Source organism: Mustela lutreola, chromosome 10 (assembly GCF_030435805.1).
Source record: "Mustela lutreola isolate mMusLut2 chromosome 10, mMusLut2.pri, whole genome shotgun sequence".
Lineage (NCBI taxonomy): Eukaryota > Metazoa > Chordata > Mammalia > Carnivora > Mustelidae > Mustela > Mustela lutreola.
Window position 1 is genome coordinate 18,970,117 of NC_081299.1, and position 15,159 is coordinate 18,985,275.

The following is a 15,159-nucleotide window of genomic DNA, read 5'->3' on the forward strand; positions in this document are numbered from 1 at the left end:
CTTTGAAATCCAGTATCTTATAATTCAGCACATCTTAGTTTACACCAGCGATATTTGCTATGTTCAACAGCCACACGTCGCTAAAAGCTACTAAAATGAACAGAGCAGCTCTAGTCATTGGGACATAACCGACTGTGCTCGATAGAACTTTCAGGGGGAAAAAAAAAGGTCTCAGGAGAGTTCTCCCTTCCTATTGCCTGGAATGTAGATGAATGGCAGGAGCTACAGCAGCCCCCTGACGTCATTAGACAGCCTTAGAGATGGAAGCCACATGGGGCAGAGCATGATAAAAGAAGTTCCAGTAACTCTGTGAAAGTACCATATCATCTCTGTCTACCACTAGCGTTCTTTGAGCTGAGCAAGAAACACATTTCCTATTGCTTCGGCCACTACTGTTGGCGGTTTTTCTATTATTACAATTTGCCTGGATCTTAACTGATTCAGAAAAGTCAGGAAGGAGAGACATTACATTTCCTTTCACCTTCTCTCACTTTTCCGAGGGAGGCAGAACCAGAGAGATCTCTGATCCCTTCTCAGTTCAGACTGTGTAACCTTCAGCAAGTCCGCCTTTCAGAGCCCGTTTGGTCATCTGTAAGATACACACCCCCACTGCCTACCTCACGGGGCTGTGTGGAAACCAAAGGAACAATAGCACATTGCAAGCAGGGAACGTTTAAATGCATATACTGCACCCTGGGGTGGGAACACATAGGTCTGGAAGGATTTCAGATCCTGAATTAACCACATACGCAACAGGAGGAAACCAGGCCCCTTTCCCTCCCTGCCCTTTGGCTTGGAGTTTCATTCTGGCGAATGAAGAGTATTTATAAATGGGTCACCCAGGTCGACTGAGGTGTGAAGTCTCAATACCGATTCTTAAAAGACCACTCTCCAAAGTCATGTGCTCACCCGCTCTCTGTATAAAATACCTGTGAACTTAGGAGAGAATGTTTCTGACTTCTTTTTCCTGCTAGACTACAGTCCTTCTGACGGAAGGGACTCTATCTTACTCACTAATGAGTAAAAAACCCCAGCACAGGCCCAGCATATGGCAGGTACTAAATTTGCTGAATAAGAAAGCGACACTGAAAACCATCCACTTGCCTTACGGCCTCATCTCTGCATTCACTCTCCTGCCATGGGCTACAGTTATGAGAGACCATGTTTGGGCTCCCCGAGGAAATGCAATTCCTTGACTTATCTCCAGAGGACTTCTTATGCCATGTACTTGCTAAATGAATGAAAACCTAGCAAAACATAGCCCTTGCATTCACTTAATAAATATTCTTTGAGAAACTACTACTTTCCAGGTATTGTCCTAGGTACCAAAAGAGAGAGAAGACAGATACGGTTCTTGCCTTCATGGAGCTTACAATCCAGTAGGAAAGACAGACCTTAAAGAATAATCACATGTGTAATTCCTTCACTGCAATTGTGTTAAATATTGGAAAGTACAGGTTATCTAATGAAAGCATATTACGGAAAAACGTGAACTAATGTTTAAGGGATGGGTGTCCCTAAGAAAGCCACATCCAAACTAAGATCTTGAGGGAGATCTGGAATTAGCCAGACAAAGGTGAAGGGGTGGGGAGCACAGGAGGAAGCAAGGAGCAGAACAGCAAATATTCCAGGCAAAGGGAAGAACCACAAAGCACAGAACAGATAAAAACTCTGAAGCAGAAAATAACGTAGTACCTTTATGTAAGTGAAAGAAGGTCAGTGTGTCTAGAGAGTTGGAGTGGGGCAAGTAGTAAGAAACAAGGCTGGAGACTGTCAGGGACATGCATCCAGGTAAGACAATGACAGGAGCTGAAGTAAGTTCAAAGGCTACTGTAAAGACGAAGTAGGGAAGCGACATTCATTCATTTATTCAACAACTATTTACTGAGCACCTACTCTCTGCCAGGCACTGTTCTAGGTGCTGAAATTAAAGGTCATATTTGCTTTTAAAACAGATCTCCCCCAGAGCACCTGGGTGGCTCAGCTGGTTGGACTCAAGTCATGATTTCAGGGTGCTAGGATCAAGCCCCACCTCGGGCTCCACATTCAGCAGGGAGCCTGCTTGAGATTCTCTCGTTCCCTCTCTCTCTGCCCCTCCCCTGCTCATGCTCAGTCTCCCTCTCTCTCAAATAAATGGATACATCTTTAAAAAACAAAACAAGGGGCGCCTGAGTGGCTTAGTCATTAAAGTGCTTGCCTTCAGCTCAGGTTGTGATCCCATGGTCCTGGGATCGAGCCCTGCATCAGGCTCCCTGCTCAGCGGGGAGCCTGCTTCTCCCTCTCCCTGTTCCCCTGCTTGTTTTCCCTCTCTTGCCGTCTCTCTCTCTGTCAAATAAATAAAATAAAAATAAAAAACAAAACAAACAGATCTCCCTGGCTACAGTATGGAAAATGGTTTGGGGAGTGGGAAGGCAAAAACAGACACCTTTATGACGTGTGACACTCTAGGACATAAACTAGACTTATATGTTGATAATGAACATACAGACAGAATAGTCACAAAATTAAACAGCAACATATGAATTACGGTTATTAAGCTACTTAACACAGGGGCACCTGGGTGGCTCAGTGGGTTAAGCCTCTGCCTTTGGAACGGGTCATGGTCTCAGGGTCCTGGGATCGAGCCCTGCATCGGGCTCTCTGCTCAGCAGGGAGCCTGCTTCCCCTCTCTCTCTCTGCCTGCCTCTCTGCCTACTTGTGATCCCTGTCAAATAAATAAATAATCTTAAAAAAAAAAAAAAAGCTACCCAACACAGCAAGGTGGGGAAATCAGGCTCCACAGGAAGACTTCTGAATGGATACTGCCTTACAAACATCAGGCAGAATTTCCCGAATCTGATAAGAGACCTTACAGTTCCCCAGCTCGTGTCCTCCACACAGAGAGCGAGCACTGTGTGTGCACGCTTGCTAGGTGCCGGCCTAACTGAACCCTCACACACCACGCAGAGGATATCAGGGCCCCAAGAGTTCTATGGCTGTCCTGCGCTGCCATGGGGCACAGCCTCCCAGGTTGGGCCCTGCACTGCAGGCATGCAGGGAGTGGGCCTGTGTCACCGCCACGTTGGCGCCATGGCAGAGCTGTCCCTCCACAGGCACTGAGGGAACGAGTCTGGCTGTAACACTCCAGCTCCTTCTAAGACTTCTGTGCTGTGTATATAGGAAGAGAGCTAAAAGTGTTTATTTATAAATGTTTCTTTATTTTTAAATATAATATAAACATGTAATCAATTATGTCTGCTTATTCATTTATCCATGCAGGACCACGAGAAGTAAAGGATGGGAAGCCTGCAGAAAGACCCCACCAGGCGACAGAGGCTTAGGGACAGCCTTCATGGGACGGTGGACCCAGTGCTGGCAGATGGAAATGTCTGTCTCTCGGCCCCCTGAGAGTAAGTCAAGACTCAGCAGCTGCCATGAGTTAAGGGCTATGACAAGGTCTGAGGGACAGAAGCTCTTACCTGAAGGCTCCCATGCCATGGGAGAAGATGATCAGAGGATATCCGGAGTCCTTTGTCTTAAAGGGGCCATTCCAGCTAACAGGCAGGCGACAAGATCCTAGCAGAGACAGGGCCTATGTTACCTCCGGCTTCCCTGAAGCCGGAATCCCAGAGGCAGTCTGGGTAAAGGCATGGGTGGGGACATGTGCCCTCCTCACTGGAGAAGCACAGAAGCACCTTTACCCCTGAGCAGTCCAGGGCAATCAATCACTTCTGCTTTCCCCCTTTCTTCCTTAGAAAGTACAAATATGATAGAATATGGGAAGATAAATGCAAAGAAGTACCAAACAACTATGGGGTAAACCCCTGAGATGCCAAGGCAGTTAACTAGAGTTCCTCATGGTGGGGCCTTTGGGGGAAGTAGATGATTCAACATGACTTTACCCAGAGAGAGGAGAGCTAAGGAGAAACTTTCAATGATGAAGTGTGAATTTGAACCCTGGACAACATAGCTCTGTAACCAATGTATGTAATCCTCTCCTAACTCTCCACACCACATCGGCTCATGCATGCCCCACTACAAGAGGGCTGGACGATGCCAGCTTTAACAGTCCTTTGCCTGCCGAGGGATCTCCTAGGAACAGAACTAAAAAGCTGGGAATGTGGCGGGGGGGCAGCACTTACCCACACCCAAGCTGAACAGCAACCCACCCCAGCGCTTGTTAAAGCGCAGGTAATCGGCCAGGCCCGTGCAGTACTCATAGCGGGGAATCCAAAGTGGCTGCTCTGGAGTCTCTTCTGCCTCTTGGCAGGGGTAGAAGAGTCGAAAGAAGCTTCCCTGTAGGAAAGAAGACAGCAACTGCTCAGAGCAAGAATCCAAGCCTGGTGAGATTTCTCTATAGGCACACTCAGGGGGTATGTGGGGTACCAGCAAAGCAGGCCAGCAAAATGGGGCACTTAAGCGTCCATTCATATACCTGAATTTTCATCCAGAAAATCCAGAAAGTAGCAGTTTTATTTTTAGCATACACGTAAGGCTTATGTTATTTCAAATAGCCGACTATATTTTCAATGATATCTGGGGGGCACTGAAATATTTTCAGTGCTTGGATCAGAGAGATTTAAATCTGACCCTGAGCCCAGGCCTGGAGGAGCCCTGGGAATGAGATTAGCCCTCATGCTGGGGGGGCAGCATCTGGGGGTTACCCAGACCTGTTCTCGAGGCTGGCCCTTAGGAAGCAGCAACACAACTGTTTCACATGGGAGTGGGTGACAGGTCAACAGGAAGTATGTGCCTCTCACAAGGGAAAGGGGGAGTCCAAGGGCCAGCAGAGAAGCACTTGGGAACTGGTGGATGGAAAGTCCAGAACCAAAGCAGGAGGGAAAAAGGATAAAGGCAGTAGAGGAGGAGGAGGAGCAGGTCTTCCTACCCAGTTTGGAGAGTAAAAGGCCAACAGCACACGGTCCACTGCTCCCCCCTCACACCCTCAGGTTGGGACGAGACTGGAAACCTTTCCAGATCCGGCAACTGCTCTAAGACTGGGCAGGGGATCTGAGAGCTGCCTTTGGAGCTGGAGCCCCTGCCTTCCTCCTAGCTGGCAAAAGAATCCATCTCTGGCTACTGAGAGCTTTCTAACAGGAAAGAAGAAGAAAAAGGTCAGGAAAGACGGACCTGGGGGCTCTATCAGCAAATCCAGCTCTAACTCTGTTTCCCCTGCTGAGAACCACCTCTGTTAGGTTGGCTATTGACAGGGCACAGAAGGGGGGGGGGGATGTGCGGGGATGAGCTGAAGCACTTACCTGGCGACCCTGTCCCTCCATCACATCCCCGCAGCCCACGAGGTGGGGTCCTGTGACAGGCGGGAAGCCCACAGACTGGTTCACCCCCATTTTATCACCAGTTGAAACAAACAATGACCTGGGCAGAGCCGGACTTGATGGCTGAGGGCAGAACACAGAACAGCCTCTTGCTGGTTTCCTTTTAGCTTCCTGTTGCTTCTATGTGTTATCTGTCACCCGTGTCCCACGCTCCTTATCACCCCATCTCCCTGCCAGGGACTCACTCCGTCTTCCACGTCATCTACTTTGCTACACTGACTTCGCCAAGGTTTAAGGGCTGCTTTGTTGTTGCTGGGAGCAGGGTGAAGGGACAGCTGGGGAAAAAGAGCCCCCATGCTCCCCAAAACCCACTCACAAGGGGACGCCTGGGTGGCTCAGTCACAGGAGGGTCCGACTCTTGGTTTCAGCTCAGGTCATAGTCCCAGGGTCATGAGATTAAGCCTTTTGTCAGGCTCCACACTCAGCAGGGAGTCTGCTTAAATTCTCTCCCTCGGGGGGCCTGGGTGGCCAAGTGGGTTTAAAGCCTCTGTCTTCAGCTCAGGTCATGATCCCTGGGTCCTGGGATGGAGCCCTACATCTGGCTCTCTGCTCAGCAAGGAACCTGCTCTTCCCCTTCCCTCTCTGCCTCCCTCTCTGCCTACTTGTGATCTCTGGCAAATAAATTAAATAAATAAATAAATAAATAAATAAGATTCTCTCCTTCTTCCTGTCCCTCCCCTCACTTGCACTCTAGCTCTCAAATAAATACAAATTCTTAAAAACAAAAAACAACAAAACCCACTGCCAAGTATTTACTCAGCACCTACCACGTGCCCAGCATGGCAGTAACTTCTTCAGAGACTGTAACCCAGACCGTGACCTCATGAGGCCAGGATAAGATGCATTAGTCGCTCTGTGTCAGCACTGAGCTAAGCTCCTTCCATATAGTACGTTATTTCATTCTCTCCACAACTCTCCGAAGAAGGGCCTATGAAGACCCTGTTTACAGATGAGGAAACCGGCTGAATAACTTTCCCAAGTGATCCTGCTTCCCGGCCGCAAAACCAGGTCTGTCTAATCCAGACCTAAGCTCTTAGGTCTACTTGGATCTACTGATCCTGCTCATGGGGGAGACTCAGTTACCTGTCTACACAAACACAGACCTAAACTACTATAAAAGTAGCACTTGGAGGGTACCTGGGTGGCTCAGCGGGTTAAGCCTCTGCCTTCAGCTCAGGTCATGATCTCAGGGTCCTGGGATCGAGCCCCGCATTGGGCTCTCTGCTCAACGGGGAGCCTGCTTCCTTCCCTCTCTCTGCCTGCTTGTGATGTCTCTATCAAAAAATATATATATATTTTTTAAAGTAGCAATTGGGCTGTGCCTTGAGGTAGATTTAGAGGCAGGGGAGAGGAAGGAAAGCATTCCTACACGGGACATAAGGGCAGAGACGGAGAAGAGCAGGACGAGGCAGCAGATCAAGCAGCAGCCTCATCAAGCAGGTGAGTGTGTTCCTAAATAGCAAACATTCCTGTAACTCGGCTGCTCCCTAAATTGGGGTCAATGCCGTTGCTCTCCTCTCCCTCTTTTCATTAATTGAAAAACCGAGATGAGGAAACCAATGCTTGGCAAAGTTCGGTAACTTCTCCAAGAACATCTAGCTAACAGAGCCAGAATCTGATCAGGGGCAACATGGCTGTTAACAGTGGAGAATATGGCCAAACTTCTCCATATCCATTCTATCCTGCCCTCCTATGCAGTATCCCTGTGGCTTGGGAGGCTTGGGTGGGTCTGACACCCCTTCCCTAACTTCTAGATTTGGGCCTTAGTTGACCTGAACCGATCAGTCCTTGGTGTCCCCTGGTCCGTCTCTGGATGAAGAGTGGGCACATGACATAATTGGTCCATTCAGAGTAAAGCCCAGGACCTTGGTGGTTGAAGATGGAAATGTTCTTTCTTGTTCTGAACTACAGTGATAAGCAGGTATGAAGCCTTGAAATGTTGCAGCCACTTTGCTACCTTGAGGATGAAGCTACCCATGGAGGACAGCAGCACAGAGAGAATCAGACAAATGGAGTCATATCTGTGAAGACATTAAGAATCTCTAGATCAGACACTACCTGAAAAACCTGACCGGCTTCTGGACTTTCTAGTTACATGAGTCAGTAAGTCCCTTTTTTGTTAAAACCAAATGACTTTAGATTTCGATTGCCTGAACCAAAAGCATCTAAACCAATACACTGAGTCCCAGACTCACATTTTTTTGTCACTACACTATTCTGCTTTTTTAAAGACATTCTGGGATGGATCAGAAAGTTCAAATCCAAGTGTGTCTGGGCAAAAAGAGACCTTATAAGCTACTTCTATCAATCCTTGCCACAGTCATCTCCCACCCTCCCCATTACATACAGATCCTCAGAAATTAAGCGAGCTGCACGTCGCAAGCAGAACTATTATCACACATACAACTCCTGGCTGCCAACTTCCAAATGTCTGGTCCAATGGCAAACCCCAAATAACCAAAAATCTGAATGTCATTCTGCTTAATGTAGGAATATAACAAATGATTTTCTTTCTACTACTCAGTAGTGGTGGAATGCAGTTCTTTTTAAAAAGAAACTAAGCTCAGGGCGCCAGGGTGGCTCAGTGGGTTAAGCATCTGCCTGAGGCTTGGGTCATGACCCCAGGACCCTGGGATCGAGCCCTGCATCAGGCTCCTTGCTAAGCAGGGAGCCTGCTTCTCCCTCTCCCTCTGCTTGTGCTCTCTTGCCCTCTCTCAAATAAATAAAATCTTAAAAAAGACAGAAAGAAAAGAAGGAAGGAACTGAGGTCCGGATGCAGTCAGTGGACTGGCTAGCCAGAGAAGCTGAGTATGTGTTACTTAGTCTCACACCCTGACCTTTTCCCCCTCGCTGCTGAGGGCACACACGGAAGACATAGGCAGGGATGTATGACACAGAGCACATGACAATGAAGCAGCTCCGAGTTCTAGCTGCCAGAAAAGAGGGTCAGATAAGAGGATCTGATGCGGGAGTTCTGAGAAAAAAGCACACTTCTGTAGCTTGGCAGCAGAGGGCAGAGGAAGATGGCAAAGGTTGACTTTTTAAGTAGAAGAAAGTGCGTGAGCTAAGGCACAGGGGTAAGAAAGCACATGGGAGAAGAGAAAGGTACAATGGACATGGAAGGTAGCGGTCTCTCTAGTGCTAGACTAAGGAGCTTGAATCTACTCCTCAAATGAGTGATACTAAGTTTGAAGGAGCCAAGTTTGAGCCCAGCTCCCTTGCTGCATAGGTTTTTTACTTTGGGCAGATCCTCTGATCTCACCGAGTCTGATTCCCCACGGGTACAATGGAAAACTATCCATCCTCGTAGGGTTGCTAGGGAGGTGAAACGAAATAATGCATTTAGAACACCTCGATAGTACCTGGCTCTCTCGAAGTATCCAGGAAGTACTTGTTGACTGAGTGGAAAGTAGAAACAACGGATCTGGAAAATGAGTGGATTTGGCGAGGCAAGGAAGATAAATGAGCCAAAGAGGAGTCAGGTTTCAGGACTGGGTGACCAGAATGAGAGTAACTTCTTACGTGAAGACCTTTCAGTCTTATGCCATATAGAGAAGAGCGCTTGGGATAGAAATCAGGATGAGAAGAGTTAAAAACTGCTGAACAGACAGGACTAGAACTCTCTAGTAGTCCTGGAAAGTTTCTGGGAGAATCTTAACTAAGTTTGGAAATAAATACAAACTAAAGCTAACTGGCCAGAGTGAGGCATACACAAAAATGAATCTGTGTTCTCTGGGCTCACATTAACTGATGTCCAAGGAAGTAGGGAGATGGGAAAATCCTATTTTGCCCAAGAGACACCCACCCACAGTATCCAGAGTCCTTTCTAATAAATGTCATGTAATTTTCCAAGGAAATCGGCCCAGGTGTGCCTACCTTCTTTTGCTCAGCTCATCCGCACAATTCATGATGGTGCCCGTCTAGAAGCCTCTCCACCCACGTAAGCCTGCCCCATCCATGAGGGCCCACAGAAATCTCTGGTTCTCTATGCTTTAACAAGTCCTTTCACCTGCCCTCCTCTCCACTCTAAGCATTGTCCGCATCCCTCACCTGCTAACCAATCACGGGCCGCCTTAGGAGAGCTCTTGGGTAATTACCTATTCTAGCAGTTTTCTATCAGTAACTTGCCTACAAGTGGCCCAAGTAGAACCGAGTTCAGAGGTTCCTGAGTCTACTGTCACAGTCACCTGGGAAACTTTCAAAGATACAGATTTTAGGGTCCTTATTCCCAGAGGTCAGGTTTTTTTTAAGATTTTATTTATTTATTTGACACAGAGAGAGAGAGACAGTGAGAGAGGGAATACAAGCAGGGTGAGTGGGAGAGGGAGAAGCAGGCTCCCTGCTGAGCAAGGAGCCCAATGTGGGGCTCGATCCCAGAACCCTGGGATCATGACCTGAGTCGAAGGCAGACGCTTATTCACTGAGCCACCCAGGTGCCCCCAGAGGTCAATTTTTAAAAGCTTCCCATGTTTCTCATCAGCAAGGTTTGAGAACCTCTGGCCCAGATGACACAAAGGACTTTTTATTCAGAGATGCACCCATGCAACAAACACCTGCTGAGAGTATACGATGTTCTAGCCCACCATTTTATGGTAATGAAATGACCATGGATTTCACTGGGTTCAATCCCTGTGGCTACCTAGAACCATGTTCCTGCCAATCACAAGGCTTAATGTAGTGCCTTGCATAAAACTGGTCTCAATAATTAACTTATCCAATGAATCTGATTTAATTTTTACACAACTTATGCCTCACTTCTTTGGATATACATACTATACAAAGGCTGTATTTTATACTTCTTTGTAGGCCGAACCATCTACCCTAATGTTTTCCTTATGTAGTAAGGACCCACTAAATGCTCCTTTACTTGGCTTTGATTTAAAACCACTCAATTCTTTTTTTTTTTTTAATCCAAAAATAAGGCTATATGGCATAGTGTAAAAAGAAAGGCTTTGGTGACAGTCTGAATTCCAGTTCTTAAATGGCTGTGATCTTGAGCAAGATCCTTAAATTCTGAGCCTCTGAGAATTTATCCTATACGGCAGAAATAACAGCACTCATGAGGTTGTCGATGATTAAATAATGAATATAAAACACCTGACATGTAGAAGGCACTATAACCAGAGATAGTAACTCTAACTACAGTAATTTCTACAGCATGACCTCTCTAAGCCCAAGTTCTTTATAAGTAAAATGAAGCCACTTCAAAAGTTAAATTTAAATTAAAAAATTGAGAAAATATATACAAATTTGAAAAAATACATAAATAAGAAAAGTGCTATACTGCCTAAGGCTTGGTACATTTTAAGTGCTCACAAAATGTTAAAAATTAATTAACAATGCTATTTCATCATACCTGGCCAAGGGGTCAAGGTCTCTTTCATCTTTTCTGTATTAAAACCTTTGGCAAAGTGGAACCTTTCTCCCAGCCTTCTTGAGTCTGAAACACCCCAGCAAAAATCAGAGTGTACTAAAAAGGCCCACAAGAGCCCAGGAGATGGATGGTTCCTACAATGCAGCTGTCCCATCTCCTGCTGGGATCCTGTTTCCAGTGAGCAGAAACCAGCCACCCTTTTGCCAGCTGTGTGGACTTTTCATCACTGGCTATTTCAGGACACAGTCCAAGAGAAGCAGTTCTGGGGCTTCCTTTCAAAGCTCTCTGGGGACTTAAAGCTCATCTGACCTTTGGTCTCTGGAGGAAGTGAGGAAATATCCTGCTCTTAGAGAATGGAGACACCAAGCATTCAAGGGGTTAGCTTGAGCAACAAGGGGGCAGAGAGAGAAAAGAACCCAAGATAAAGGGACGCCTGGGCTCAGTGGGTTAAAGCCTCTGCCTTTGGCTTAGGTCATGATCCCAGGGTCCTGGGATCCAGCCCAGCATTGGGCTCTCTGCTCAGCGGGGCGCCCGCTTCCCTTCCTCTCTCTCTCTGCCTGCCTCTCTGCCTACCTGTGATCTCTGTCTGTCAAATAAATAAAATCCCCACACACACACCAAGATAAGAGTGTTCCAGAGCATTAATAATTCTAATAAAAATAACCTCTCTGGCTTGTGGAAGCGTTACAGTTTAAAAAGCCCTTTCACACATATTAGCTTATTGGCTCCACCGAAGAGCCTCACCCTAAGACTGACAGAGCAATTGCCATTTCCATTTTGTAAACGAAGAGCGGGAGTCCCAGAAAGATTGCTTGATTTGCCCAACATCCAAGGTCACAAAGCGAGTGAGCTGCGGGAGGACGGGCAGATCCTGGGTCTGCCGAGTCCAGGGCTCTTCCACAGTGACAAGAGGGAATGGCGACTTTTCTTCCACGAGCATGAAACAGCGGTAAGTGAAGGAAGAGAGAAGCACACAGGAGGCGTGGGGCATAAAGACGCCCAGGTTTCGGGGACGTCACGTTGTGTGCTGCGGGTGGGGCTGTGGGGGGGCTGGGTCCTACCACCAGAGCTCAGGGTGGGATTCCAGGGGCGCCGGGAGGTGCGAGATGATAGTGGGAGCATTAAGGGTGAGGGTAGATACTGGAAGTGTCTTAAGAGGAAACAGGAAAGAATGAAGGATTAATCCCAGAGTTACTGGGATTGAGACAAGCAGCCCCCAAACCCGGCTGGAGAATGAGAAACCGGTTAATAGCTCAGCTCAGAACAAGAGCTTTCTCCAAGCCAACTTACCCAGCCAAGTTGACCCCTCAGAAGTAACCAAGAAGGTCAACTCCACCGAAACCAGAATCTACTCCGAACCCCGTGGCCCTTGGGTAGGTGTAGTTTTCAGAACTCATCATTGGCCCTTAAAAGCACTCCCCTCCTCTCCGCCTAGAACTACAACTTCCGATGTGCATCGCTCAAGACGCGCATTGCGACCCTTAAAACTACAATCCCCAGAGTTCCACGCGTCCCCTCATTGTTGAATGATACCGCCCAAGTCTCGGGGTACGGCGCGATTCCTCCCCCTGGCGGTCTGAGGCGTCGCCTCCACGATTACAAGACTCGAGCGGAGGGTTACCGCTTATAGTTCCGGTTAGTAACCCTCCGCCTCACCATTTCTCAAATAATTCCTGGGCGTGCCTACAAATACCCATGGCTTCGTCTTATTCTCAGGGAGTGCGGGGTTTTCGGGAACTTATGGCCCTTTTTTTGATTTACCCCTACTTTGCACTCTGTGAGAATATGAAACTGATCATTCAAGTTAAGCGCACATTTTCTACCAACCGATACTTGTTGACACTTGGGATTTTCCATTGTCCCTCTTCAGAAACTCACCGACAGAAAACAGGAAGAACCCGGAGGGATCACTGCCCCACCCCTCCAGCCCATCCCCTTCAGCCGTCATTCCTTTGCAGCCCCTGTGCTGGTTCTTAGGAACACGGTGGTGAACAAGATACTGTCCCTAGCTTCAAATGAAATCACAATCTAGCGGAGGATCCCGGCAGATGAAGTACACCACCAGCGATACGTGCTCTTAATAGGGGAAACAGAGGGGTTGTGGGAACCCTGAAAGGAGGCACCTGCTCAGGCTTTGGGAAAATGGAACAGTGACAGAAAGCTTCTTAGAGATCTTAGAAAGACGCTAAAACTAAGAATTGAGGGATTTAGACTTAGCCGGGAAGGGGATTGTGAAGAATGCCTTAGATTCAGGCGGGATGGAGCACAGGAGTGTGAGGGAGGGAGTGGAGAGACACCTGAGGAGGTAGATAGAGTCACGTCCTCGAGTCTTACAAACTTCTGTAAGACATTTGGATCATTCAAGCGATTTAAAAACTGTCAACACCTTCCAACTACCTACCGAACGAGGTCCCAATTTCAACAACAAACGAGGTTTGTTGGGGTTATAGAAACAGCAGATACAGGCAAAGCGTCTGGGAGACTCAGAAAGGAAGAGAGCGTGAGTCTCATCTTTGCTTGGGGTCTGGGGGATTTGCAGACAATCATGGTACCATGCATGTGTCCTCTCAGGCATCCAGGAACTGGTCAAAACAAGGACAAGGTCCCAGGTCACGCACTCCTCGTAGAACTTCATCATTGGTGTTGAGATTTCTAGCACCAGGGATTTGGAATATGCACAAGATGGCTCTGCCTAGTAGTTCCTTAGATATTATCTATTGTGCTGGAAGGCTCCAAAGATATCATTAACTCTTTGTCCCTTACAAGGGACAAAGTATGTATGTCCCTTACAAGGAGGACATACATACAATAAGTAAGGCATGTGTAGGGCAAGGGTGCAGGTCTAGCAAGAATAGAAGCCCAAAAAGAAACAAAGGAAGAAAAACAAAAACAAAAAACAGCTTTTTCTCTCATGGGATCCCTTCAGTTTCCGTGCCTCGGCTCGGCATTGGAGGTCCTCCTCAACCTGGCCCCCCACTACTTCCCCAGAAGTGTCGCTCACTCTGACAGGGATGTCCTCTCTTCTGCTCTGCCTCTAGCTACCTTTACCTCCTGCCATTCTCGAGATGCATCTGGGTTTTGTTGTCACCTCGACACCTTCATTCATGCTCTTTCCTCCACTAGATGCTGCCAGGTGGCTGGTCTGATCCTGCTAGGCGCTCCTCCCCATGAAGCTTCCCTGATTCCTCACGTCTCAAAGGACCTCTGCCCTGCTCAGTTGCTGGGATATTTGTGCACACCTCTCATGTAGGGGCTTAGCAAGAAATTGTGAGTCTCTGAGGTCAGGTGCTGAGTCCTACAGGCGATCCCCGCATACCCTCAAGTGTCCATAGTCCCTGTTCTGGTCTTTTTTAGGTTCACCCCTGCTCCTGACTCTGTCAATGCCACCATCCTTCCGGGAGCCACGATAAAGTCGTCAGGAAAGAGTGACGGCAGCGCTGCACTGTGGTAATTAAGCCCCGGATTTAATTAAAGCTGTGGTTAGTGGCGTTGACAGCAGAATGAGAAAAGCGTAGCACACATCGGAGAATGCTCTCTTTGGCATTAATTAATTGGTGCTCTGCACCTGGCCCAGAACACCAAGGATTAACCAGAGTCCCGTCATGAAAGGAGCAGCTGGGGTCATTCCTCTGTCTCCTACTCCCAGACCAGCCTACGATGAGGGTATTTGCTGGGCACCCAGGGACAGGGACATCACAGCCTCCTTTACCTCCTTTGTCACTGACTTTGTCACTGAAGATCTGTCTTGGGCCCAAACTCCTGTGGCAAAATAGAATGCTCAAGTTCAATTGCATTTCCTTCCAGTCTCGTCTTTTTTGGAGATAAACAACCCAAATGCTTTAAATTTTTAGCAAGCAGCTGATGTTCCAGGCTTTCAGCATAAATCCTGCCCTCCAACAGCCCAAGGTTCCCTTCCAGTTGGCTGCCATCCCACTCCAGCCTTCTCCTTGTTGCTAAGTTACTAACTTGATATTTAAGTGACCAGTTTGGATCTCCTATTCTCTGCACTACCTGCCAAAATTGTTGGACAATACTTTTTAAAATCAAACTGTTATACACACACACACACACACACACACACACACACACAATAAAGTATGTAAAGTGCACTACTAGTAAGTGGACAGCTTAATCTTTTTAAAAAAATATTTGACGTAGGTCAGGACACCTGGATGGCACAGTCAGTTGGGTGTCTGATTCTTGGTTTCAGTTGAGGTCATGATCTCAGGGTCATGAGATTGAATCCAAGTTAAGCTCTGCACTCAGCTTGGAGTCGGCTTGTCCCTCGTTCTCTCCCTCTGCCCCTTCCCGCCTCACGTACACACAAGCTCTCTCTTTCTCTCAAATAAATAAATAGGGGCGCCTGGGTGGCTCAGTTGGTTGAGTATCCACCTCTTGGTTCTGACTTGGACCATGATCTTGGACTCCTGGGATTGAGCCCCCAAAGAGAGTCAGGAATCTGTGTTCAGT

The 15,159-nt window shown here is 47.6% G+C and overlaps 1 protein-coding gene across 2 annotated transcripts in view; it reads right to left on the minus strand.

The window, feature by feature from the left end:
* PAFAH2 (platelet activating factor acetylhydrolase 2) overlaps positions 1-12,137 on the minus strand; it is a 31,421-nt gene extending 19,284 nt beyond the window's left edge. The window contains exons 1-4 of one of the 2 annotated variants that reach the window (XM_059136278.1): positions 11,980-12,137; positions 5,238-5,378; positions 4,149-4,275; positions 3,459-3,555 (exon numbers count right to left, since the gene is read on the minus strand). In XM_059136278.1, the coding sequence (XP_058992261.1) occupies positions 3,459-3,555; positions 4,149-4,275; positions 5,238-5,327 (314 nt within the window). In that variant the 5' untranslated portion in view covers positions 5,328-5,378; positions 11,980-12,137. Of the gene's footprint in view, positions 1-3,458; positions 3,556-4,121; positions 4,276-5,237; positions 5,379-11,979 lie in introns of both variants that reach the window. The other variant, XM_059136277.1, reaches the window with a different exon arrangement.
* Between the last annotated feature and the right edge of the window lie 3,022 nt (positions 12,138-15,159).